Raw genomic sequence first — 24,823 nt, 5'->3', positions numbered from 1 at the left:
GATTAATTACCTGGTATCAATTGTTTTGCTTTATAAATCTCCTTTTGTTGGTCTGCTTTACTTACAAACTCCCATCTAACACTAGCTGCATCTGTATCATTGTGATGTGGCAGTTTCAAATTTTTCTATTTTCTTCAGCAATATATTGTGCCAATCAAATCTGAGTACTCTCTGGGTAGAATGTGTGTGTGTTTAGACTGGCAAAGCAATCCCTGAATGGCAGTTATATAAAAACCATACCAGCACAATTGTGCTTTCAGAAGCATAACTTATTTTGTCTCTGTGGGGGAAAACAAAGGTACTGACATTTATGGGTTTGCTCATACAAGTGCAATTACACCTGGATTTTTGGCAGCCCAAGATTATGCTCTTGATTCATGTCTGCATGCCACCAGCAGTATATATAGCAGACCAAGCTAAGGAATTAGAGCAATGGGGGTTTTTCAGCTGTAGTTTAGAGCAGTCCTATAGAACAACAAAGTACACTTTGCTATCACAGTTTGAATTGAATGCACCATGATGTGAGTTTTACTCACAAGAAAAACTGCTACTCAACAGAAGTCACCAACTACAGAAGTTTGGGAGAAGCCAGAATGTCTAAAGCAGTAGTTTTCAATGGTGTACTACTGTAGCTCTTGAGAAATCACTAAGGTTGACTTTGCAGGGTTAGTAGCTGAGCAGTAGTATATGGTAGAGATGTGTGAGGTAAAAGCAGCCACAAGGCTAGCTCAGAGGAGTTTGGTTTCTTTTGTGCTTAAGTCTAACAGCAGATAAATATTACCTATTCTAGAAAAATACTCTATTTTGAGGAAAGGTCCTATAGAAAGCAAAATATGAAGGTACTTATTTTTATCTAATATTTTCATGGATATATTGAGTGTATTTAAGATTGTAGGATTTTCAGCCCTAGGAATGAGTTTATTTAGTGTATCAAGAAAAAGTAACAGCAACCTCAGTCACTGTACAGAGGCACCAACCCAGACCCAATAGTAAGCTGCAGCGAATCTTCCTTATGACTTGTGCAGTCCAGCTTCTAATGTGAAGGTCACCTAGTTACTTAGAAATTGGCATCTTTGGATTCTACTTTATTATTTATTATTTGACCTCTTAGTCATCACATCCCACTTCAACAGTGTCTTCAGAAAAATACCTGCTTTATTGGACAAAATGCTAACAGCAATCTGAAACTTTAGAGATAGAACCAACTGGCTGAGTTTTTTTCCAACAGAAAAACTGGAAGTTAGATTTGCTTCTGTAGGCCACACAGTTTAGTTTGTCTTAAATTTGCAGGGATGGCAAGTGCAAGATTAGTAATTCTATGATACCAGTGAGCCAAAGGATGTGTCTACTATGTAGTGGTGAATGGTGCCACATCCAGCTGGTGGCCAGTCACCAGTGGTGTGCCCCAAGGATCAGTGCTGGGCCCCATGCTCTTTAGCATCTTTATTGATGATCTGGATGAGGGCATCGAGTCCATCATCAGCAAATTTGCAGATGACACCAAGCTGGGGGCAGGTGTTGATCTGCTGGAGGGTAGAGAGGCTCTGCAGTGGGACCTTGACAGACTGGACAGATGGGCAGAATCCAACGGCATGAGATTTAACACATCCAAGTGCCGGGTTCTGCACAATGGCCACAGCAACCCCATGCAGTGCTACAGGCTGGGGTCAGAGTGGCTGGAGAACAGCCAGGCAGAGAGGGACCTGGGGGTGCTGGTCAATGGTAGGCTGAACATGAGCTTTTACCCTATGCAGAGCTACAGGCTGGGGTCAGAGTGGCTGGAGAGCTCCCAAACACAGAGGGACCTGGGGGTGCTGATTGACAGATGCCTAAACATGAACCAGCAGTGTGTCCAGGTGGCCAAGAAGGCCAGTGGCATCCTGGCCTGCATTAGGAATACTGTGGGCAGCAGGAGCAGGGAAGTCATTGTGCCCCTGTACTCTGCATTGGTTAGGCCACACCTTGAGTACTGTGTCCAGTTCTGGGCCCCTCAGTTTAGGAAGGACATCGAGACATGTGAACGTGTCCAGAGAAGGGCAACAAGGCTGGTGAGAGGCCTTGAGCACAGCCCTGTGAGGAGAGGCTGAGGGAGCTGGGGTTGCTTAGCCTGGAGAAAAGGAGGCTCGGGGTGACCTCATTGCCCTCTACAACTACCTGAAAGGTGGTTGTAGCCAGGAAGGGATTGGTCTCTTCTCTCTAGCAACCAGCACCAGAAAAAGAGGACACAGTCTCAAGCTGAGCCAGGGGAAGTTTAGGCTCGAGGTGAGGAGAAAGTTCTTCACCAAGAGAGTCATTCGCCATTGGAATGTGCTGCCCAGGGAGGTGGTGGAGTCACCATCCCTGGAGGTGTTCAAGAGGGGACTGGACATGGCACTCGGTGCCATGGTCTAGTCATGAGGTCTATGGTGACAGGTTGGACTTGATGATCTTTGAGGTCTCTTCCAACATTGGTGATACTGTGATACTTTGATTATCATCCATAGCAATCAAACAATTCTTTTAGCATTAAAGAATTGATCTGAGCTTGCTTATGGGGTCCTTTTGACATCTTCCTGTCACTGTCAGGTTATGATTGACAAGAGGTTAGGTTCAGGAGAGATTTCAGCCGGAAGTGAGACAGAGAATTGTATACTGCAAGCAAATAGCAGCTTACCAGTACCAAAAAGAAAAAAGTTGCAAACCAACTTATTTTACTGAAATGTGGGCTGAGCAAAACCTGTCTTTCAGTACCTTCCACTGTTGGAGCAGTGCAGTGTGCAATTCCTGACATCATAAGACTATGAAAAAGACACTGGCTCCACCTAATCGTCATTCTGATGAATGCAGCCTGTTAACTTTGTTAGTTTCTTTTCCTTATAGGCTTGTTTATGTATTTTGTGTTTTCAGCAATTGCTTCTGTCCAGCCCTCTTATATATTGTACAGGAAAATCTTCTTGTCATTAGGAACTGATTTTCTTAGATGATGATGATAATACTTCATGATACTATTGTAAATCATGATCGCTCTATGCAGGTAGACCTGCACAGGTCTAATTCTATGGTCTAGATGGAAGACAAGATTTTTGTGCATGCTTAAGCAGTCCAGGTGATCAAAATTTTCAGCTGAATTTGCAACTTGTCAGACATAGCAGATCAGATTTAATTATCTGTGATAAAAATTTAACCTTAATTTTAACATTATTTTGGTGTTTTGCTGCAGGATTGTTCTGTTTCTAAAATGTTAGAATTGCAGTGTCGGCATCTCAAAAAATCAGCTGTTGCATTGCTGCTTTAAGTCAGAGTATTCTGATTCTCTGAAAACAGGTGTACAATAGAAAAACTAACATACTGGTTATTTTTCCACTTTCAAAGCACTGAAAGCTTTTTAATTCTTCTGAGTCTAGGCAAAAATCTGTTTGTGTCTTTTCTGCCCCCAGAGGAATTGTTGCTGTTTATGTACATTCGAGGCGTGGGGGAAGGAAGGAAGCAAGCTATTTTCTGAAGCGTGCAATACTTCAGTCAGAGTCACATAAACTGGATGCAAACGAGTCACCAGACTTGCTTTCTAGCTAGCTAGTGCAGGGGAGAAGCCTTGAGCAGTCCTATCAGCTGTGATAAAAGGTAATTAACTTCCTACCCACCCTTGCTTCTGCTGCACCACTTCTAATTTAAACGGCATCTAAAGGACATCTGCTCAGAATCAGGCAGCCTTAGAGATTATCAAATCTCACGTCGTTACAACAGACGAGTGAGGCAAGAACCTGCTATCGATTGTCTTCATTGCCCTGTAGGGGTAAGGAGTCCTTACCGCTACGTGCTATACTGCACGCAGACCTCCGCAGCTAGCTAAGGAGCTTTGGTGGCTGTATTTCGGATGCGGTGGAACCAAAGGCCGCGCCCCAGGGGCTCGGCAGCACCTGGGCCCCTGTACGCCGGGGAAGTAGCGTTGCCGCTCCCTCAGCCACACCGCGGCTGCCTTGCCGGTCCGCCTCACTTCAGCAACCTCCTTTAGCACTGCTCCTTGCCGCCGATGAAGCCTCCCTGGAGACGACATGATGGCAGCGGCGCTGACACCGGCTCGAGACTGCCCCGGGGCTGGGCGCCCGCGGCGACGGCTCCCGCGGGCACCACACAAAGAAGTCGGCCCTCCGCCCGTCATGCTCGGCCGCGCCCGCCCGGGCCCCGGGCCCACCCTCGCCTCCTTCTCATTGGTCTCTTACTGTGCGGGTGTATGCCTTTCGCGTTTCTATTGGCAAAGCAAGTTAACATGACAGGGAGTCTGCCAATAGTCACCGAGATTTCAAATCTGTGACAGAGGAGGCTGGGAAGGCAATTGGCTTGCTGAGCGCGGAGTTCTGCCTGCGGGGACTGGAGTGGCTCGGAGCAGGCGTTTAAAGATGGCGGCAGCGGCGCGGAGTGGGGGATGGTTTTCGTGAAGCGGCCGAGCTTGCCCTCCTCCTTCTCGACCTCCACTCGCGGAGGAGCGGCAGGACACTGGGCATGGCTCAGGTGGGTGTCGGCCTCGTGGGGCGACGGGCAGGGCATGCACGAGTGGACCTGCGCGGCCCAATCGCCGCGGCGCAGGCTGTAACCCCTCCGTCCCCGCAGGCCGCGGGGTCCGCCGCGCTTCTCGCCGCCTCTGTGGTGCGGCCTCCTACCCCCGGGCTGGCGCCGCGAGTAGGGAGCTGTGAGGAGTCTTTCCTTGAGAGGCTGAGGCGAATGTCGCTCGAGCTGCCTTCCCTGGCGGGTGTCGCCGTGCGGCTCTTCCCTCCCTCTCCCCGCCAACCGCCCCCGTCTGCAGCGGCCTTCCCTTGGAGCTGCTGTTTGGTTTTGTTCAGGGATTGTTTTAGAGGGTTGTTTTTTCCTTTTCTGCACACCACCCCCTCCTAGCCCCCCCACCTTCACCCTATTCGCTTCCGTGGTGTAATTGTATTCAGGCTAGAAGAAGGCAAAGAAACGCCATGTCTTTATATCCTTCACACCTCTCTGTTAGTGGGGTGATGGAGTGTGTCAACTCTGGCATTAAGTTTCTACACAGCATCATGCCTCACAGTACGCATGTAGGGTGAAGGGATGGCGGGAGGGAGGGTTTCCGCTGGACACATCCATTTATAGAGGGGCGAAGAAAGCGCGAAGCTGGGAAGGCAGCCATTCCCCGAGTGTGTGCAGACTCTCACTCACTTTCTTAAGTTCTGGTACGTTGGGACGATGAAGATAAAGCCCGTATGTCATGCCGTAGCTCTCGGGATTCTTCATGTGCTTATTGATAGTGAATTGCAATAGTCTTCTTTTAAATTATCTCTTCAAGTTTTGTGCAAGGTTTATTCCTCTAACATATTGTTCACTTCCCTCCCCCCTTAATCTACAAAACGGAATTCTTTTTTGTGCCTCATTTCTTTAGGATTCAGGTTTATCTATAAAGTCTCTTTACCTGCTGAGAGGATGGGCTCCCTCACATTCAGGCGTCACTGCCTCATAAACGGGAATGGAGGTTTTGCTGCATGAGCCTAGTCAATTTCTTTATTCCCTTTGGTTGCGAGTTGCAAGATGTTAGAATTAGGTCTTTAGATCTTCTTTTGTAAGTGTATTCTTTTTCCTTTTTGTTTGGGTGATTTAACGTAAGGGTTCCTGTTTCCAGTCTCTGGATGAGGAGTTAGGTCGCTAGTTCTTTTGGGCAGTTTTAGTTTTTTAGAGACCAAGAAGGGGAGTTGGTTCCTTATGCCTGTTGTTTTTCTTTAGAAGTGAGGAGCTATTTGTAATATGAAAGTAAGAATATTTCCTCCTTCGTAGGCTCTGATTTGCAGATAAAAAACCCAAACCAACCCCGAAGCAAAAGAAAACCCCAAAACAACCAAAACCAAACAACACAACAACAAAACCCCAGATAAAACCAAAACAACAAAAAAGTTTTCCTGTTTTACACAATTAATTGAAACCGTCTAAACCCTGCTAGAAAACTGGTCAAGCTATAAAAGCAGCAATTACTTTGCCATTTAAGATGGTGCCTTTGCCAAATTATGTACTCCGTTCTGAAATGGGATGAAGTGTTATGCACTAGAGAAGTTCTGTAGCCTTGTCTGTATTTGTCACTGATAATGTCGTGGTTGGGCCTTGACTGCGTTTTCTTAAACTACCTTGATGACTTACAGAAATTGGTTGTTTCCTTCAGAATCTTTCTATTCCAAAGCTGGTGATGGGGAGACAAAAGGGTTCCTGTATGTATTAGTTAACTTACATAATGTTTTTCTTGTGAGACCTCCTGTTTTGGTTTAAAGAAAATGGACTGGCTTGTTGGGTTTGGGGGCTTTTTAGCAGTTGGTAATAAATAGTATTATCTTAACTTTAGGATCTTTCAGCATAACCAGTGACTCAGACTCTACTCTGTAGAGTTGCTATTTGAAGCTGGAGCATGAGGACTTTGGGTAGCAAACGAGGAAAGTTTACTCTGAGCCACTGTTCTCTTGGGGGTCTCCTGAATGTCAAGTAAGCAGTTCCTGACAAGGAATCCAATTTCATTCTATAAGTGATTTTTAGGAGAGAGCATCTGTAGTATGCTGTTCCTTGTTTCTGATTGCAGCCACAGGTATTCATAAAGAAAATACGTTCTTTACTGGACCTGCTTGTAAGACTGATGATGCACAAAGCACTGAAGGAGCTCCTCTGAGTTGGGCAGTACTGGTTACACAGTTAAAGATTCTGATCTATTTTTTTTCCTGTCTTGAAAAGGCAGAACTTGAGCTGTGTGTTCCTATTTTTTGCAGTGCATCCAGAATTCCTGCAGTCTTTTGTGCTGTCTTTTGCAGCTGTTGGTGGGGTTGTATGCCTTTTTAAGGAGTCCTTCTAGAAACCGTTGATGGAATTTGGTGGAGCTTTGGAGAATAAAATTTATTCTTTCAGGGTAAATTAATTAAGGATGACAATAAGCAGGCTATGTTGTATTCTAATAACCTAGTATGCTAAGTCTGTTTTTTATATGTGGCGGTTCAGTGCCTTAGATCTAAGGTCTGTCCATAAGCTTATCTAACTCTTCCTCATAGGCTTCATCCCTTGTCTTTGGTTTCAAATATCTAAGTTAAAATCCTTCCTGGGTTTGTTCGTTTTTTCCAACCCCTGATATAAAGGGCACATTGTAACATCAGTTGGCAAGGAAGTAGTTGGGAGGTGGACCTTGTTACTCGGTTGCTCCCTGGCTTTTTGTAGTTTATAGGAAGGTATTGTAGCCCACTGTGTAACTTCAGCGGGGCCAGGCTGTTACCTTACCCTGGGGAAGTGGCAGGTTTATGGCTGGAAATGCAAATGCTAGTTTAAACTCATCTTGGTCTGGTACTTTCTCTGGCCGCAGTACGTGTACTGAGCAATAGACAATCCATGATAGTGATTTGGTATGCTGTTCATTGTCTCAAGGCCAGCAAGATGGGAAAGACAACAAAATTTTCCTTGTTAATCGTGCATGAATAGAACAAGAAGATATCTTTGCTGCAAAGAGCAGAGGTGTAGTGCCAAGGAACTACCAAACTAAGGCAGGTGAAGTTGGTTTTGACATTGGTGGTGTTAAAACACTCCTTAATGTAGGAGCAGCATGTGTATTGGGAGTGCATCCACAATCACATATTACAATTTGTCAGTCTTTCTAGTTGGACCAGGTAGCTCCTTGGTATTCCTGAATTCAGTCAATTTCCCTATTTAATTTCTGTGTAAATTACTTCTTTTTGGTCTTTGAAAGAGTATTCTGAAGACTTGAAGGTAGAAAAATTAGATGACTTAGGCATTTAGTTTTCAGAAGTTACTGAACTTGTACTGTGACTTTTGATTCTTTTGTTCAGAGTTAACAATGAAGACAGTAATGATTTATTGTGGAGAGTTTATCATTCACTTTTTTCTTTTAAATCTGAAGATGAGGAACAAATGTATACAGAACAGTTCTAGAAATTTATTAGCTATTTTAGAAACTTTTGAAAGAAGGAGGAATTGATCACAACTTTAAAATTCAATGTGGACAGATAGGTTGAAATGTATAGAACTGCTTATCTTACTGGTCGATGAGATGGTTTTCATCCTGTAAAGTCATGCGTTTGTATCGGAGAAGATGGAATTATTTTAGAGGTTTTATCAAAATGGATTTTCCTTAGTAATTCTACAGTGTATGATGAGCTCAGGATATTTAATGTGTCACAATTTTGAGTATATTCAAAACAAGCAAACAAAAGAAAAAAAAAAAACCCAACCAAAACACAGACCCAAACAAAATAAAAGCCAACCAAAAATATGAATTAGTGCTTCAGCAAAACTTTATTGCCAGATCACTAAAATAGGAGTTTGCTTTGTTGTTTGTATATTTTGCTTTTCTTTCAGCTTCCAGGTAGGTAGCTTCTGTCTGCTGTTGAATTTTAACTGACCTCATTATAACTCCCAAGTCCCAGCTTCCTGCCTTGCCCCAGTTGGTGTGTGGATATTGCTGTTGGTTTGTTCTGTCTGGACTGGTGTAGAGATACATTAGAGAACTGTTTGGCTTCTCTGAAGTCCCTCATGACAACCCAGACTTTCTGCTCTATTGCCTTCAAATGTTACGCAGCAACACTGAGGACTCAAAGCTTGTCTTCCTAGAATACTTTCTACTTCATGGAAATGCTTTGAACAGAGCAGATTCAGCCAATTGTCTTGGGCAGAGTTATACTGCTTTGTTTTTAGCTGGTAGGAAGATTTAAACCCAGTTTGGGATGACATAGAGGGACTTGGAGAAACCAAAAGAGCAGGTAAGAAATTCTACTTTCTTTCCCTAAGTGCTTATAGTCCTCCACAGATAACAAAAATATAATTGAGGAAGCCATCATTGATACAGTAGAAAGAGCCCACTATGTGAAAAACAAAGCAACCCCCATAAGACCATAGGTGTTGAAATCTTACTGATTTTGCAGATTGTCTTAAACTGTAAGATAATTGTCCTTTCTGCTGTGTGGGTAAGTATGGCTTGAACACCAGGTTATTTTAAATCATGGGATAATCCCCCCAAAATGCACATTTATGAGTCTGGTTCCTGCACATGCCATACTTCATTCCCAGCCTGCTCACCAGGAAGAGATAGTCCACAATTTATATAGGTGAATATATGACAGCAAGTTTTCCTGCTGGTGTACAGATCAAGAGTAAAAAAAAGTTGCCCCATTCAAAATAGTAGGAAGATACCCTTCATTTTTCACTGTAAAAATGTCACTCTTCTACTTGACATGTATGCTGGAAGGAGTGACATCTCTTCCTTTTTGCCTGGGAAACTATTTCCATTTATTTTCTGTGACAAAGATCTTTTTTTTTTTTTTTTCTTTTTCTCCTTGTAGGTTGAAAGAAGAAAGGGAGACCTGCTTGTCCAGTGAAGATGCAGTCTTAGTCTTCAGCTATTTAAGCTGAATGCATTGTGATTTCCAATAATTGAGACAGTGATTCTGAAAGCTGTCTACATTAATGAAAAGAACAATGTAGTCAGCTTAACTGAATCATCAGTGTTGCATATTGAATAGAGCATGATAAACCAATCTTGATGGACTTATGCATGTTAGGAATATAGCTATAAGCATTTATTAAAGATTGTTTTTCTTAAAACAGTAGTTTAAAAAATGGAGAGCTATGAAAATGTACCACCCCTCCCTAAAGAACCTGCAAGAGAAATGAATGTGGAGAATCATACTTGTCCCCCACCTCTGCCGCCTAACGAACAGCCTCCACCACCTCCCCTGCAAACGTCCAGTGACGCAGAGGTAATGGACGTTGGCTCTGGTGGTGATGGACAGTCAGATACCCCTGCTGGGGACACGCACAGTATCTGCAGAACACAGCTTCTCACAAAGGGATCTGCCTGCTACAAAAGCCGTCTTATAATAGACCCTAACAATAGTGACCAAAGCCCAAGAACTGCTCGTCATGCACCTTCAGTTCGAAAGTTCACCCCAGATCTTAAGTTACTTAAAGATGTAAAGATTAGCGTTAGCTTTACGGAAAGCTGCAAAAGCAAAGATAGGAAAGTTCTGTACACTGGAGTTGAGCAGGATTATAAGGCAGATACAGATTTTGGTATGAATAATGTCAATGGGGATTTGCATGTTTGTCCTTTTGGTGGTAGTAATGGTAAAGCTGTAGGGATAGGGGGTGAAAATGATGATAAGAAGGATGATGAAAACGATATTGATCAGGAAAAACGAGTGGAATATGCAGTTCTGGATGAGCTAGAAGATTTTACCGACAATTTGATGGAAATAGATGAAGAAGGAGGAGGGTTCACATCTAAAGCAATCGTTCAAAGAGATAAAGTGGATGAAGAAACTTTGAATTACTCGTATGAGGTAAGTAACTCCACAGGTTTTTGGTGGGCAAGGGGTTTCCAAGTGACTGGAGGAAAAAAAAAGCTGCAAAGATAATCAGTGAAACAGTCTCTTCTAGAAATGAGCAATACTTGAGTCAGGCAGAATCTCCAGAGACTGAAATTTGGCTGAAAACTTGTGTCAGTTAATTTGGTCAAATGTCTGAGTTGTGTGGCAGCTTCCATAATCTTGTCTAAACCCAATGTTTAAATAGCTTCTTAGACACTTGTAACTCGTTTCATTGTGGAAAAAATACCAGTTCTTGCTTACAAAAACTTATTTTCTTATTTTTCAGTCTTTTTACTGCAATCGTTGGAAATTTCTAGTTTCTCTCTGTATGGAAGTACCTAGCAAGATTGTGCACTTTTTCTTTGCAAGGGGAAAGGGAGGCTAGTAGACCCAGGAGGATAGTGTCTGATAAAGTCTCTTTCAGGATGACTTTGATAATGATGTGGATGCTCTGCTGGAAGAGGGTCTTCGAGCACCCAAAACAAGGAGAATAGAAAATGAGAAATATGCTGGTGAAAGTGATCACCAGTCTGATGGAGAAACGAGTGTGCAGCCAATGATGACCAAAATTAAAACTGTACTTAAAAGTAAGTTAATATTTATTAAATATCTCCAATGTTTGGGGGTGTGTCTTATGTCTGTAGAACAAGTGTCTGTCAGCAAGCAGAGCTTAGGATAGCAGTTCCTGTGAAACGGTTGTGTGAAGGCTTCCTGCTATAGGAGATAACATTTCTGTGTTCCTGAATGGTGAAGCTGATTTTTGGGAGTGCTTTTGATCTTCACTTTTTGTATGTCATGAGAAATGCATTTTAGCGTGTGGATTTGTATGAAGTATTACCTCAGTGGTGAGGAGGTGAGTGTGGGGTTTTGTCTCCAGTACTGTGAAAGAGCTGAAGACTGTGGTCATTGTGGGCTTCTTCCTACTGTAGTTACAGCTTCTGTTGTTGAAATTGCTCTGTGTGAAGTCTTTATTTGTGTAGTACTAGGCTGAAAAATAATCATTAGAAAAGTCAGTGACTTGTACAGCCATTTCATTGGCTAAATGTTACAACTAAAGAAGAGCTGAGAATGTGAACCAATCTAGGAGAACGTAACTGGAAACAGTCTGAATTAGAATTTGGATCCTGTTCTAGGGGAGCATTTTTCAACTTATTCTGAAACAAGAAACCAAGCAAAATTTTCTCTGGAAAATCTTCCACTAACACAGGAATGTCAGGAAGCTCCCAGTTGAGTCTGGTCTCTGTAGGAAAAAGTGAGACCATTTTTTGATTTCTGGAATAGAAAGGAGTGAGACCATGCATTATTAACTTGTGTTGAGTGTAAGCATTTTACTGCAATATCGTTTCTTTTTCTGTGTGATTCTTCATATTGGTTTATTGTAATCTAATTTTGATCTTATTTTCTGGAAGTAGTAGTATTTTAAATATAAAGCCTTGTACACTTGATCCTGGGGTTTATTGTGCATTTGCTGACAAATATGTCAGGGAAGCCTTGGCTTTACAACCTAACTCATTGCTGGCTGTGTGGGTCTGCTGGTGTCTCAGTGTAAATTTGTCCCTCAGTGTCAAGTGCAAACATTTTTAATGGAAAACTCATTTGATTCAGAAGGCAGTATGACTCCTCCATATAATATAATGGTGCTTGTGATTATATCAATACATGAAGAAGACTAAAGAGAAGAGAAAATTTCACTGGTGAACAAATAGGTCTATATAAAAATTAGTGTTACTGTTGCTGCTCAGTTGAAAACATAATGGAATCTGTAATTTAGCAGGTTTTATTGTGGATTAGTAGCATACACATTTTTATTAAAGCAAAACAATCTTCCTGCAAAACTTTTTTTTGTGTCATTTTATCTTTTGAGACAGAAAAAGCCATAAAAACTTTATTCCTTTTCTATGCTAAGCAGTTGATCCAAGTTTAAAGTCATTCTTTGCTTTAAAGGTCGTGGCCGCCCTCCTACAGAACCTTTGCCAGATGGATGGATCATGACATTCCATAACTCAGGCATTCCTGTGTATCTGCATAGAGAATCTAGAGTTGTTACCTGGTCTAGACCTTATTTCTTGGGAACAGGAAGCATAAGGGTGAGAGCTGTCAGTTATTTCAATACTTACCGAGAATTAAAAATTGGATACATTTCTGTAAACAGTTGACTGGTTTTCTGTTTTGGCAGGCTTCTTTCCAGTGTTACAGTTAAGATCCTTGACAAAGAAACTCCTCTGATTCTGAAAATATGATACCAGTTTTCTTACAGTATTTTGTTTTCTCATTTTTGCAATGATTGTGGGCAGCTGGAAGTGAGTGAGGTGGTCTCGTTTGGTGTTTCTCTTGTTCTAGAATATGGCTAAAAAATGCTGGGTTTGTTCCACTGGAAAAGTATATTTTGATCATTTATTTGTAGCTATAAACTAGCCCAAGCTGTGGCTTATGGTTCCTATTTACAGAGGTAAGCATGTGATGTTCAGGAACCCAAGGAATCTGCAGAAATTTGGCTTAATGTTGTGGGTTTAAACCCCAAGAGACCTGAATGGATTTTTTAATGAAAGCATGTAGGGTTTGCATGTAACTGAACAGAAAATAGTTTGGATCTGAACCAGCAAACACTTTGAAGTTCAGTGTCAGTGTTACACAGTGCCAGGATACCACAGGAGTGGGTGTACTTGGCCCTTGACCTCATAGAAGCTTGAGCTGAGACTGAGTAAAAGTAACTTCCATCTTGCTGATGCATTTGTTTTTATGCTTGGCTTTTGGTGACCTGAAGGTACTGACACCTTTTGTATTTTGTTATATTTGCAGAAACATGATCCTCCCCTTAGTAGCATTCCCTGCTTGCATTACAAAAAAATGAAGGAAAATGATGAAAGGGAACAAAATAATGACATCACCCCAAATGGGGAAGTATCACCTGTAAAGCACTTAGATAAATCTTCAGAACTGGACTGCCAGGCAGAAGAACCAGATTCTACTGCTGCTGATTCTGGGCCTTTAGATGACAAAGACCCATCAGGGGGAGATGCAGCACAAGGAGCCTTAGGACAAGTTAAGGCCAAAGTTGAAGTATGTAAAGATGAATCCGTAGGTATGTATGGAAAATGGAGTCTTTTCTTGGCTGGAGTTGGGGTAGTGGCATTTGGGATACACATGCTTTATTCCAGACTGGGCAACTGAATGTTATCTTGCCTGAAATCAAGTGGTCCATTGGCTTTCTGCACAGTCTTTGAGGAGAAACAGATCCTGTATTAAACATCAGTTTTGATTTTAACAGGAAGAGAGTCCTTGTGCAAAGGTTTCAGACAAAACATGAATGTGTTTGAAGTTTGTCCTATAGCCTTGATCTCAATTTAAGAATCAGTGATGTTAGTGTGTACGGATGAGTTGCTGTTGTCAAGTGTTTGCATGATTTCTTCAGGCTTTTTTATGCAGCCTCCTTATGCTGCAGACTAAAACCAGGTTGCTCATGGATCCACAAATAGCATCTAATTTCACAGATTAATAGATTCTTGGAATGGGTTAGGTTAGAAGGGACCTTGAAGATCATCCAGTTTCAAACTCCCTGCCATGGGCAGGGAGACTTCCCTCTAGACCAGGTTGCTCAAGGCCTCATCCAACCTGACCTTGAACACCTCCAGGGAGGGAGAATCCATAGTCTTCCTGGGCAACCTGCTCTAGTACCTCACCACCCTCACCGTAAAGAATTTTTTCCTAATATTCAGTCTAAATCTGTCCTCCTCAAGCTTGAATCCATTGCCCCTTGTCCTATCATTAAAAGACCTTGTAAAATGTCTTTTCCAGACTTTCTTGTAGACCCCCTTCAGATACTGGAAGGATTCTGTTTGTTCTCCTGGAGCCTTCTCTTGTCCAGGCTGAAGAGCCCAAACTCTTGCAACTTGTCCAAAGGTGGTTAGGGCTTAGTAAAATCTTACAGAATTAACCAGGTTGGAAAAGACTTTTGAGATCATTGAGTCCAACCTATCACCTAACACCATCTCATCAACTAAATCATGGCACTAAGTGCCTCATCCAGTCTCTTTAAAAACTTCCAGCAAAGGTGACTCCTCCACCTCCCTGGGCAGCCCATTCCAATGGCCAGTCTCTCTTTCTGTGAAAAATTTCTTCCTAACATCCAGCTTAACCCTCCCCTGGTGCAGCTTGAGACTCTGTCCCCTTGTTCTGTCACAGGTTGCCTAGGAGAAGAGACCAATCCCCCACCTGGCTACAACCTCCCTTCAGGTAGTTGTAGACAGCAATAACGTCCCCCCTGAGCCTCCTCCAGGCTAAGCAACCCCAGCTCCCTCAGCCTCTCCTCATAGGGCTTGTGCTCCAAACCCCTCACCAGCTTTGTTGCCCTTCTCTGGACATGTTCTAGCCACTTAACATCTTTCCTAAATTGAGGAGCCCACAACTGGACACAGGACTCAAGGTGTGGCCTAACCAGGGCTGAGTACAGGGGCAAAATGTCTTCTCTGCTCCTGCTGGCCACACTGTTCCTGATACAGGCCAGGATGCCATTGGCCTTTTTGGCCACCTGGGCATGCTTCTGGCTCATGTTCAGCCTACTATCAACCAGTACCCCCAGGTCCCTTTCTGCCTGGCTGCTTTCCAGACATTCTGACCCCAGTCTGTAGCACTGCATGGGGTTGTTGTGGCCAATGTGTGGAACCTGGCACTTAGATGTGTTCAATCTCATGCCCTTGGACTCTGCCCATCTGTCCAGCCTGTCAAAGTCCCTCTGCAGAGCTCTCCTACCCTCTAACAGATCAATACCTGCCCCCAGCTTGGTGTCATCTGCAAATTCACTGATGATGGACTCAATCCCCTTGTCCACATCATGAGTAAAGATACTAAACTGGATGGGGCCCAACACTGATCTCTGGGGGACACCTCTAGTGACTGGCTGCCAGCTGGATGTGGCACCATTCACCACCGCTCTGGGCTCAGCCCTCCAGCCAGTTCCTAACCCAGCACAGAGTGCTGCTGTCCAAGCCATGGGCTGACTGTTTGGCCAGGAGTTTGCTGTGGGGGACGGTGTCAAAGGCCTTGCTGAAGTCCAGGTAGACTACAGCCACAGCCTGCCCCACATCCACCAGGCAGGTCTCCTGATCATAGGAGATCAGGTTGGTGAGGCAGAGCCTGGCCTTCCTAAGTCCATCCTGGCTCGGCCTCATCCCTTGGCCATCCTGTAAGTGCTGTGTGATTGCACTCAAGTTGACCTGTTCCATAACCTTTCCTGGCACTGAGGTCAGGCTGACAGGCCTGTAATTCCCTGGCTCCTTGTTCTTGACCTTCTTGTGGATGGGTATCATGTTGGCCAGCTTCCAGTCATCTGGGACCTTTCCAGTGAGCCAGGACTGTTGAAAAATGATGGGGGGCAGCTTGGCCAGCTCATCTGCCAGCTCTCTCAGCACCCTGGGATGGATCCCATCCAGTCCCATGGACTTGTGGGGATCCAAGTGGCTGAGTATGTCTCTTAACTGCTTCCTCCTGGGTTACAGGGGAGCTATACTGCTCCCTGACTCCATCTGCCAGCTCAGGCGGCCAGCTGTCTGGAAGACAACCTATCTTGCTATTAAAAATTGAGGCAAAGAAGGTGTTAAGTACCTCTGCCTTTTCCTCATCTTTAGTTAAAATATTCCCCTCCATGTCCACTAAGGAGTGGAGGCTGTCCTTGCCCTTCCTTTTGCCATTAATATATTTGTAAAAGGATTTTTTGTTGTCCTTCACAGCAGTGGCCAGTCTAAGCTCTAAATTGGCTTCTGCCTCCCTAATGTTTTTCCTACATGACCTAGCAACATCCTTAAACATTTCATGGGTTACCTCTCCTTTCTTTCAAAGATGGTACACCCTCTTCTTTTCCCCTTAATTCGTTCAGAAGCTTCTTGCCCATCCAGGCTGTCTGTCTACCCTGGGGCTCATCTTCTGGCACATTGGCACAGTCTGGTCCTGCACCTTCAAGAATTCTTTCTTGAAGTGGGTCCAGCCCTCCTGGACCCCTTTGTTTTTAAGGGCTGTTTCCCAAGGTACCTTCTGAGTTAGTTCCTTAAGTAATCTGAAGTCCGCCCTCCGGAAGTCCAGAGTGGAGGTTTTGTTGCTGCCCCTCTTAGCTTGACTGCAAATTGAAAACTCAATTATTTCATGGTCACTGGACCCCAGCCAGCCTCCAACCACCACATCTCCCACCAGCCCTTCTCTGTTTGTAGAAAGATCATCGAGCAAAGCCTTACCCCTGGTAAGCTCACACAGCAGCTGGGATAAGAAGCTATCCTCCATACACTCTTAAGAACCTTCTAGACTGCCTCCTGTCTGCTGTGTTAAGTTCCCAGCATATATCAGGCAGGTTATAATTGCCCATAAGAACAAGGTCTGGTGATCTTGAGATAGCCTCTAGCTGCCTACAAAATAATTCATCAACCTCTTCATCCTGGTTGGGTGGTCTATAATGGACTCCAACCAGGATGTCAGCCTTGTTGGCCTTCCCTCTAGTTCTCACCCACAGGCACTCAACTTGATCATCCTTAATCTCTAGTTCTGTGGCGTCTAGAGCCTCCCTGATGTACAGCGCTACCTCTACACTCCTTCTCCCTCACCTGTCTCTCCTGAAGAGCCTGTAGCCATCAATTGCAGTGCTCCAGTCCTGTGAGTCATCCCACCACGTTTCTGTGATGGCAACTACATCATAACTTTCCTGCTGTAACAAGGCTTCCAGCTCCTCTTGTTTGTTACCCAAACTGTGTGCATTAGTGTACAGGCACTTCAGCTGGGCTGCTGGTTTCACCCCTGACTCCAGCTTACAACCCTCAGACTCCTGTCTGGGCAGACTGGTTTCAGCTTCTTCCCTCTTCAGATCTAGTTAAAGCCCTGTCAATGAGTCCTGCCAAGTGATGGAGTAAAATGTTCTTTTTTGGTTGGTTGGTTTTGTTTTCCACTTAGCACAAATGTTTTATGTTTGACCCAGTAAAAGGCAAACTTGTCTTTAGTTCAGTTAGTGTGAAACAGCATCTTTGCTCTGAGTGTGTTACTTCTGCTGCTGGTGTAGATACAAAAAAAATACACTGATGTTTAAAACAGTGGAAATGAAGTTAATGCTTGCTCAGTGGTGGAGAGATTAACTTGCTTACATTTCTTAGATCTGGAAGATTTTAGGCGCTACCTTGAGAAGCGTTTTGACTTTGAGCAAGTTACTGTCAAGAAATTCCGCACCTGGGCTGAGAGGCGGCAATTCAATCGTGAAATGAAGCGCAAGCAGGCAGAGTCCGAGCGGCCCATCCTGCCTGCCAACCAGAAACTCATTACATTGTCTGTGCAAGATGCACCTACAAAGAAAGGTTAGTTTTTCTACCTGTAGTTCAAGTACTCTGTCCCAAGACTGATTACAGCTCGAAGCTTGACTGAATCGAAGTTCCGGTAGAAGTCCACTGTTCTCTTGTTCTGGAATTCTGCTCTTGCACCCATCATAATATTTCAAAATGGTAATTCCTCAATGAAAAGACTTTTGTTCAAGGTTGCAGTTGTGGTAACTGGTTGCTGCTACCTTCAGCTACTTGTTGCTGTGGTTGCACTGAAACTCCTCCGGCCCGGTCACCGAAAGTTGCTGCCTTCTCAGTTCTGTATCGGTTCTAATCACTCACAAATTAGGGACTGCTTACAAAATGCCAGGAGTGATCCAGACTAAACCCTACAAATAAAAATGCAAATTAAAGCATTTTGATGGATACAGTTATGAAATAACAGTGTGTGCTGTGGTGTCCTCAGTGGTCATCACATCTGATGGAAAACTGGGGGGGGGATTAGCTCTTACCTGTGTTGGCTCTGTAGCTATAACAGTCTGTGTAACTGCAGTCTCATATTTGAAATGGCCATAGACCTTAGATGTGCCTCTTGTTATGTTTTGTACTTTGTCATGTTTCTGGGATTTTTCTCTTAAGCAGAATTGAAGCTTTTGAGTTGTGTTGGCTATTCCCTATCACAGGGAGGAGCAGTTGAATTTTTAGTTAATACACTTTATCTTAAATTCTGGGTGTAAAGCCACATTGAAATTATCCAAATTAAAAGCTTAATTGCACTTTATCTAAATTAGAACTTTTTTTCCCTGTAGTGCTCCCTGAGGCAGGATTTGTGCTCTTGACTGACAATACTACTGTAGGAGCAGGGGAAAAAAAGAACCTTTCAGATCTAAAGAGGACATTCACGGAGGGGGTAGTGACATGCTCTGTGCCTTGCTAAATAGGATTTCATACAGGGGGTTAAAAAACCCCAATGAATCTGGTTTGTGTGTTTCAAGTCTACATGCCTGTTGTTAGAAGGGAAGCAAATTAAAGGATTTCTAATGGATGTTAGCTGCCAAAAATGCTGTGAAGAGGTGCAGAGGCCATGAAACTGCAAACATTGAACACAGAATATTGGACTTAGCTCACAAGTGGTGCACTTCCAGTTGATGATGGAAATTTCTCACATTTGCTCCTCAATAGTTTTTTCCCTAGAAAATGAATTTTGAGGTCATAATTACACACATCTGATCTAATAGCATTGCATGCCACTTGAGCAGGCACTGATCCTGCAGAGCTTGTAATTTATTTATGTATTTATTTGTGGTACAAATTGCCTTTTAAAGCCCAGAACTACTTAGCTGTCTTCGCCTCTTGTCGTCTTTTGCAGAATTTGTCATTAATCCCAATGGGAAATCTGAAGTTTGCATACTGCATGAATATATGCAACGAGTCCTAAAGGTTCGCCCTGTTTACAATTTCTTTGAATGTGGTAAGTCTGTGAAGTTTTTTAATCCATCAGATATTGCTTTGAGGGGCTCATCTCATGCTTGGATATCTAAAAACCCCACAAACAATGGACTTGTTTTCCTAGGAAATATCTTGGAAGTCTATTGTGAGTCCAATTCTAGCTAGGAAGTGTTTTCTGCATCTTAAAAATGGCTTTTGAGGGTGGAGAGCAGTGTTGTATTTAAATCTGTGTTTAAAAGGGGTGGGATTTTACTTGGAAAGCTGTGGGTAAATGACAATGGATTTGAGCAACTTCCATCTAAAAGTATGTCTTGGTGAAGCATGGGCAATTACAGCTTTGTTGACTGGGCACAATTAATATTTATTTGATTTTCCAGAAAATGTTATTGTAAGAGGCACATTGCTTTAGTGAACAATCGGGATCCTGGTTTTAAAAAAACCAAAGTTAAATACTAAACCAAAATAGTTTCTGATGAGAAGTGTGAAGGCCATCAATTAGGAGGCTGTTGAGAATCAAAAGTTCTGTGCAGACACACATGGACCCTCTCTAAAGCTGCATTAACAGCTTGCTTTTACATTCCTCTTCCATTTCCAGAGAACCCAAGTGAACCTTTTGGAGCCTCAGTGATTATTGATGGAGTAACTTATGGGGCAGGAACTGCCAGCAGCAAAAAGCTTGCCAAGAATAAAGCTGGTAATATTTTTGTTCTTTCTTAATACCAACTGCTGAATTGTTTATCTGATTTAATTTCTGCTCTGAAGATGACTTGTTTGCAGTAGTAACTAGGAATCTGCTGCTGGAGAAACTTTTCTGACATCTGTGAGGCTGTTTTCTAATGTGAGTGGATGTTTCTAGGTGAGACTGAGGCTTGCTTAAAGAGTGCTTCATTGTCCTCCTTTACAATCACTGCCTAAAATAAATGTAACCAAGGTGTTTAAATGTTTTCTGCAGCTCGAGCTACACTGGAAATCCTTATTCCCGACTTTGTTAAACAGACCTCTGAGGAGAAGCCCAAAGACAGTGAGGAACTTGAGGTACTGAACTCTTGCTATCTGTCTGTCATTATTGGAGTCCATTTTAAAAACTTCACATGTTCAGTGTCAGAAGTAATTACTACAATTTGTAATGCTCTTTTCTCAGTCAGATGGAAATGTGAAATTCTTCATTTACAGGAAGATCCTTTCCCCTGTCACCCCCTTCTTCTATTGGAATTGGTCAGAAAACTTACTGTGCTGCAGAGAACTTATTGAAATGCCAGGTCACATACTGCAGATCTGAAATGTTCCATGATACTAGGCTGCCTGTGCTGTCCTGGCTTCCAGAGTGCTCTGGCCTGATGCCTTGGAAAGCTCAGAGCTAGATGCTGTCTGACTCTCTGATCCAATTAAGAACTAAAAGTGTCCAGGGTTCTGAAACGTTTTTTACTTAGTTATGAAAGCTACTTAGTGGCAGATCAGGCAGATCAAATTTCAGACTTGAAACAGTGAAAATTGAGAATATCAAAGGAAAAGTTTAAGTGGAGAGCAAGTGCTGTATTTACAGACACGGGAAATGTTCAGATGGCTGCTGCTTCCGTTTTACTTTCACTTTCAATTCTGCGTGTAACAGACCATCAGGAAGGAGTATCAAAAATTGATCATAAAAGCCTGAAAATTAAGTTTTCATTTCAAAAAGTCTAATGTACAGAATGAGTTCTTTGTAGTTGACTTGCACTGAACACCATATCTTCTGCCCTTGCATCGTATGAAACGGTCATTAAGAAAATGCAGACAATTCCCCCCACACACACTGTTTTAAAATAAAATACAAAACATTTGATAGCTGTTGTGTTTTCTTCTATTAAACAACAGCATTTTGCCCAGTAGAGTTTTGTGATTAGTTAAATAGCCTTGCTCTCAGGGAGAGTGAATGGTAAAGACTGTTTGTTTTTTTTCTAACTTGTGAAGTGTAAAACTGGAATTAAAATAATTAAATTTCTGTCCACAAATCTGTGATGTGCTGTGGCAGGTTTTATGATGTTGGTAAATATTTGCACTGTGGCTTTCAAAATACTATTTTAAGTATCAAGCATAGGGTGACAGAATTTATTTAGGGTTGCAGAGGAGAGATGAGGGTTACAGGTAACATTTAAGGTCCAACCTTGATAACCCTTTCCACTTCCTTTGTAGTATTTTAACCATATCAGTATTGAGGACTCACGGGTATATGAACTCACCAGTAAAGCTGGACTCTTGTCTCCATATCAAATTCTCCATGAGTGCCTTAAAAGGTAAGGCTGCAGATAAGGAGCAAATTCTGTTGGGCACAGATGTTCAGGGCAGGATGTTTGCGTGGTTGCCAGTAGCCTCGGTGTTTGTCTGCTACTTGGGTGTTTGTGGGCTGGCTGAGCTTAGTGAGGTCACTGTTGCTTTAAGAGACATGGTGTGGACTGGGCTGGTTAATGCTGTATCTTCCTTTAATTCATGTTTGCTGTCTATGCCTCTTGCCTGCTGGGTTTTGTTTGCACCGGCGTGCCTTTCAAGTTACTGATCTACAAAAGAGTTTTGTATTCATTTGTGTCTCTCAAATCTATTATTGCTGTGTCTGATTTCCATTGCAATGACTGTCAGAGATAGCTGCAACCACTTCAGTTGTTTGTAATCTTACTTAGTGTGTGGTATTGATTTTGTTTGTGCTTAAGAAACCATGGAATGGGTGATACATCCATCAAGTTTGAAGTGATTCCTGGTAAAAATCAGAAGAGCGAGTATGTCATGACTTGTGGCAAGCACACGGTGCGAGGCTGGTGTAAGTACACTACTTACTGTGACCTCTAGTAGTATCTTCTCCCTCTTACCCTTTTTTTATCCACTCTGTTGGTGCTTTTTAAGCCCTAGTTTGTTACCTGCTTATTCTGCTCTTCTGTATCTCACTCTTGCATAATACAAGTAAATCTTGGTGTTCACTGAATTAGGCAGTGTGCCAGCACTGACACATTTTCATGTTTGTTTTTACAGGCAAAAATAAAAGAGTGGGGAAACAATTAGCTTCTCAGAAAATCCTCCAGCTGCTGCATCCACATGTGAAAAACTGGGGCTCTCTTTTGCGTATGTATGGTAGAGAGAGTAGCAAGATGGTTAAACAGGTGAACATGACTTTGTTTGGTTGTTACCTACTTTGTGATTTGTATTTTGGGGGTTTGTGTTTTTCTGGGGCTTTAAATTTAGTACAGCAAAGCTTTAATGGTATCTATTGGCATAGTGGTGGTGCTCCCTATCACAGAAAAGGCTGTGTGTGTTTGAGCAGCTCTCAGCTCTTCTGAGTTGATTCTCAGACCTCACTGTTGCCAGAACATGAGATGAGTGCTTCCACTGACCCTAATAACTGTGTTCATGTTATACCTTCCAGGGCAAAATCCTGTAACCTATTTAATATTTAACTCGTGGAAATAGGTGTTACTAGTTAAGGCAGTACAGTGATCACAGGTTAAACTTCTGATCTACATATCTTAATGTCTTACTTCCATCAAACAATCTTACCTGTTGTTGTTCATTGCTCTGTTGAATAGGAAACCTCTGATAAAAGTGTGATAGAACTTCAGCAGTATGCCAAAAAGAACAAGCCAAATCTGCACATCCTCAACAAGTTACAGGAAGAAATGAAGAAGCTGGCACAGGAAAGAGTGAGTAGATGGTCTCTTGGGTTTACAAACGGGAAGAAGGCCATGGGTCCCACTTAAAAGCATCCAAATTTTTGCCTGTTTTATATGGTGCCTTGTGTAAAAAGAGCTGTTCAGAACTTGATTTTCAGAGTGGGGCTACTTTTCAGGGTTTCCATTCTCTGCTGTGTAACTTCATTTTGCCTACCTCCTTGAAGTTATTTTTAGCATGAGAACAAAAGAGCCTTTCACATGGATTGGCACAAGTTTGGCTAAACCAGCTACAAATGGTAATAACCATGTTTTATTAACATATTCTTATGACTGTGGTTTGTTTCCTACCCTTGTAGGAGGAAACACGAAAGAAACCCAAGATGACGATCGTGGAATCAGCTCAACCTGGCAGTGAGCCTCTCTGCACTGTTGATGTGTAAGCAGAAAGTCTGCGAGTGGGGAGCAATAACACAAACGGAGGAACTAGATCTTCAACAATACTTAAACATTGTTTGCTGCAGAATGCAAGATAACTTTTCAAATCCAAGCTGCTTCAGTTTATGCATTGTTCTTTTTGCATCATCAGGGCAATATTACTTTTTTTTTTTTTTTAATACCTCTAAGATATGTACATTGAAAGGATCGATCATAAAGATCTCTCCTGGGGCAAAATGCACAGAGGACAGGCATGTTCACACAGGATAAAATCAAGCACTTTCTTTTTTTGTCTGGAAAGCTATCCATTTTAGTTTGAAATGGGTATGTTCTAAGGATGAAATTCAAAATACCTATGTACAGGTTGCAGCTGATATTCTCTCTATACACACACTCAAATCTATGTATATATCTAAGAAATCTATGGACGTCCTCTTGTATGAACATGCCTGCAACTATTTTTGTGAACAGTTTTGTCGCATTTCAGCACATAATAATATGCACTGATAGGACACTTTGACAAACACATGAAAGTGATGAGCAATGTTTTTTTCATGTCATAGGATTAGGCCAGTAATGCCGTTTCTTTTTGGTTTGTTTGTTTTGTCTCCTGCCAGGCTTAGTTACTCAAAATCACAGTATGTGGATTTTTTTTCTTACTTGAAAAGAACAAGTATACCTGGTAGTGTTAAGAGCAACAGGCTGGATAGCTAAAATTACTGGGGTTTATTTTAACTGAAAAGAGCCTAGGTCACTTTACAGGTGGGTTGAGAGAGGCAAATAGGACCCTATATATTTGATGACAGTAAAAAACTGTAATTGGAAAGGCTGTTTTCAAAGCTCGGAGCCAAAATGCAGCTGATGATGGTTGACAGACTGAAAATATTTTGCCAATGATGTGTTTTTGAAGACCTTCCATTCCCTTTTCCCAGCAATAAAACAATTTTCTTCTTTCTTATTTTTTCTTTGAAGTCAGAATACATCTGATCAGTTAAGTCTTAATTTGCTCCATAAAAGAACAGACTAAACATAACAACCCTAAGAAATATGAAATAACTGCAGCAAATTAGGGTTTTTTTAATGAAGCTGTTTTGTTGTGTTTGGGGTTTTTTTTACTTTTTTAATTACATTTTTAGAGTTTTATGAAGTGTAACTTCTGCAATGAGAATTAGAATGTAGATTTGGAATATTATGACATAGAGTAATGAGTAGAGTGAGACCATAACAGGTTATACTGAGAAATCACAAATATGCAACTACTTTGAAATGCAATCCTAGCAAACAGACAGCACTCACTATGTCATTGAGGCTTTATGAAACTTAAGCACAGAAGAGATAGTTTTTTGCTGTAGCAAAAGCACTGCGTAGTGGTTTTGTTCCTCATATGGAGTGCTTTGCTGGGCAACTGCAGTAAGTCTTCACTTAGAACCATTCTGGGGGTTCTTTGCTTTGCTCTTAAAGAGACTGATCACCAAGCTTGGTGGTAGTGCTTCGATGATTGTCCTGGAGTTGTTCTGCTGTTGTTGACACAGCCAGTTCATGTCATTGCTGCAGCTTCTGGTACTTCGGGGCTTTGAGGGATTTTTGGTTTGGGGTTTTGGTGGTTATTATGTTTTGTTTTTACCATGTTTTACACAGAGTGCTGCAGTATAATGAATTTAGTGCCTACTGGATTTTAACAATA

The 24,823-nt window shown here is 42.4% G+C and overlaps 1 protein-coding gene across 2 annotated transcripts; it reads left to right on the top strand.

The window, feature by feature from the left end:
- Positions 1–4,353: 4,353 nt before the first annotated feature.
- On the top strand, positions 4,354–24,102 carry DGCR8 (DGCR8 microprocessor complex subunit). Of its 2 annotated transcripts, XM_054172941.1 has the most exons (14): positions 4,354–4,488; positions 9,312–10,310; positions 10,762–10,924; positions 12,282–12,424; positions 13,137–13,419; positions 17,465–17,662; positions 18,993–19,094; positions 19,668–19,766; positions 20,025–20,107; positions 21,242–21,342; positions 21,754–21,860; positions 22,070–22,197; positions 22,621–22,734; positions 23,061–24,102. In XM_054172941.1, exons 2-14 carry the CDS (start codon positions 9,588–9,590, stop codon positions 23,142–23,144), a joined length of 2,328 nt encoding a protein of 775 aa, XP_054028916.1. In that variant the 5' UTR covers positions 4,354–4,488; positions 9,312–9,587; the 3' UTR covers positions 23,145–24,102. The 2 variants fall into 2 exon arrangements, with proteins under 2 accessions (XP_054028916.1, XP_054028917.1); XM_054172942.1 differs by lacking the exon at positions 23,061–24,102 and having other exon boundaries at positions 22,070–22,159.
- Positions 24,103–24,823: the final 721 nt, after the last annotated feature.

This window comes from Dryobates pubescens, chromosome 25 (genome assembly GCF_014839835.1).
Source record: "Dryobates pubescens isolate bDryPub1 chromosome 25, bDryPub1.pri, whole genome shotgun sequence".
Classification (NCBI taxonomy): Eukaryota; Metazoa; Chordata; class Aves; order Piciformes; family Picidae; genus Dryobates; species Dryobates pubescens.
Note: the sequence above shows the minus strand (reverse complement) of the source record. Positions and strands in the feature narration are given on the sequence as shown.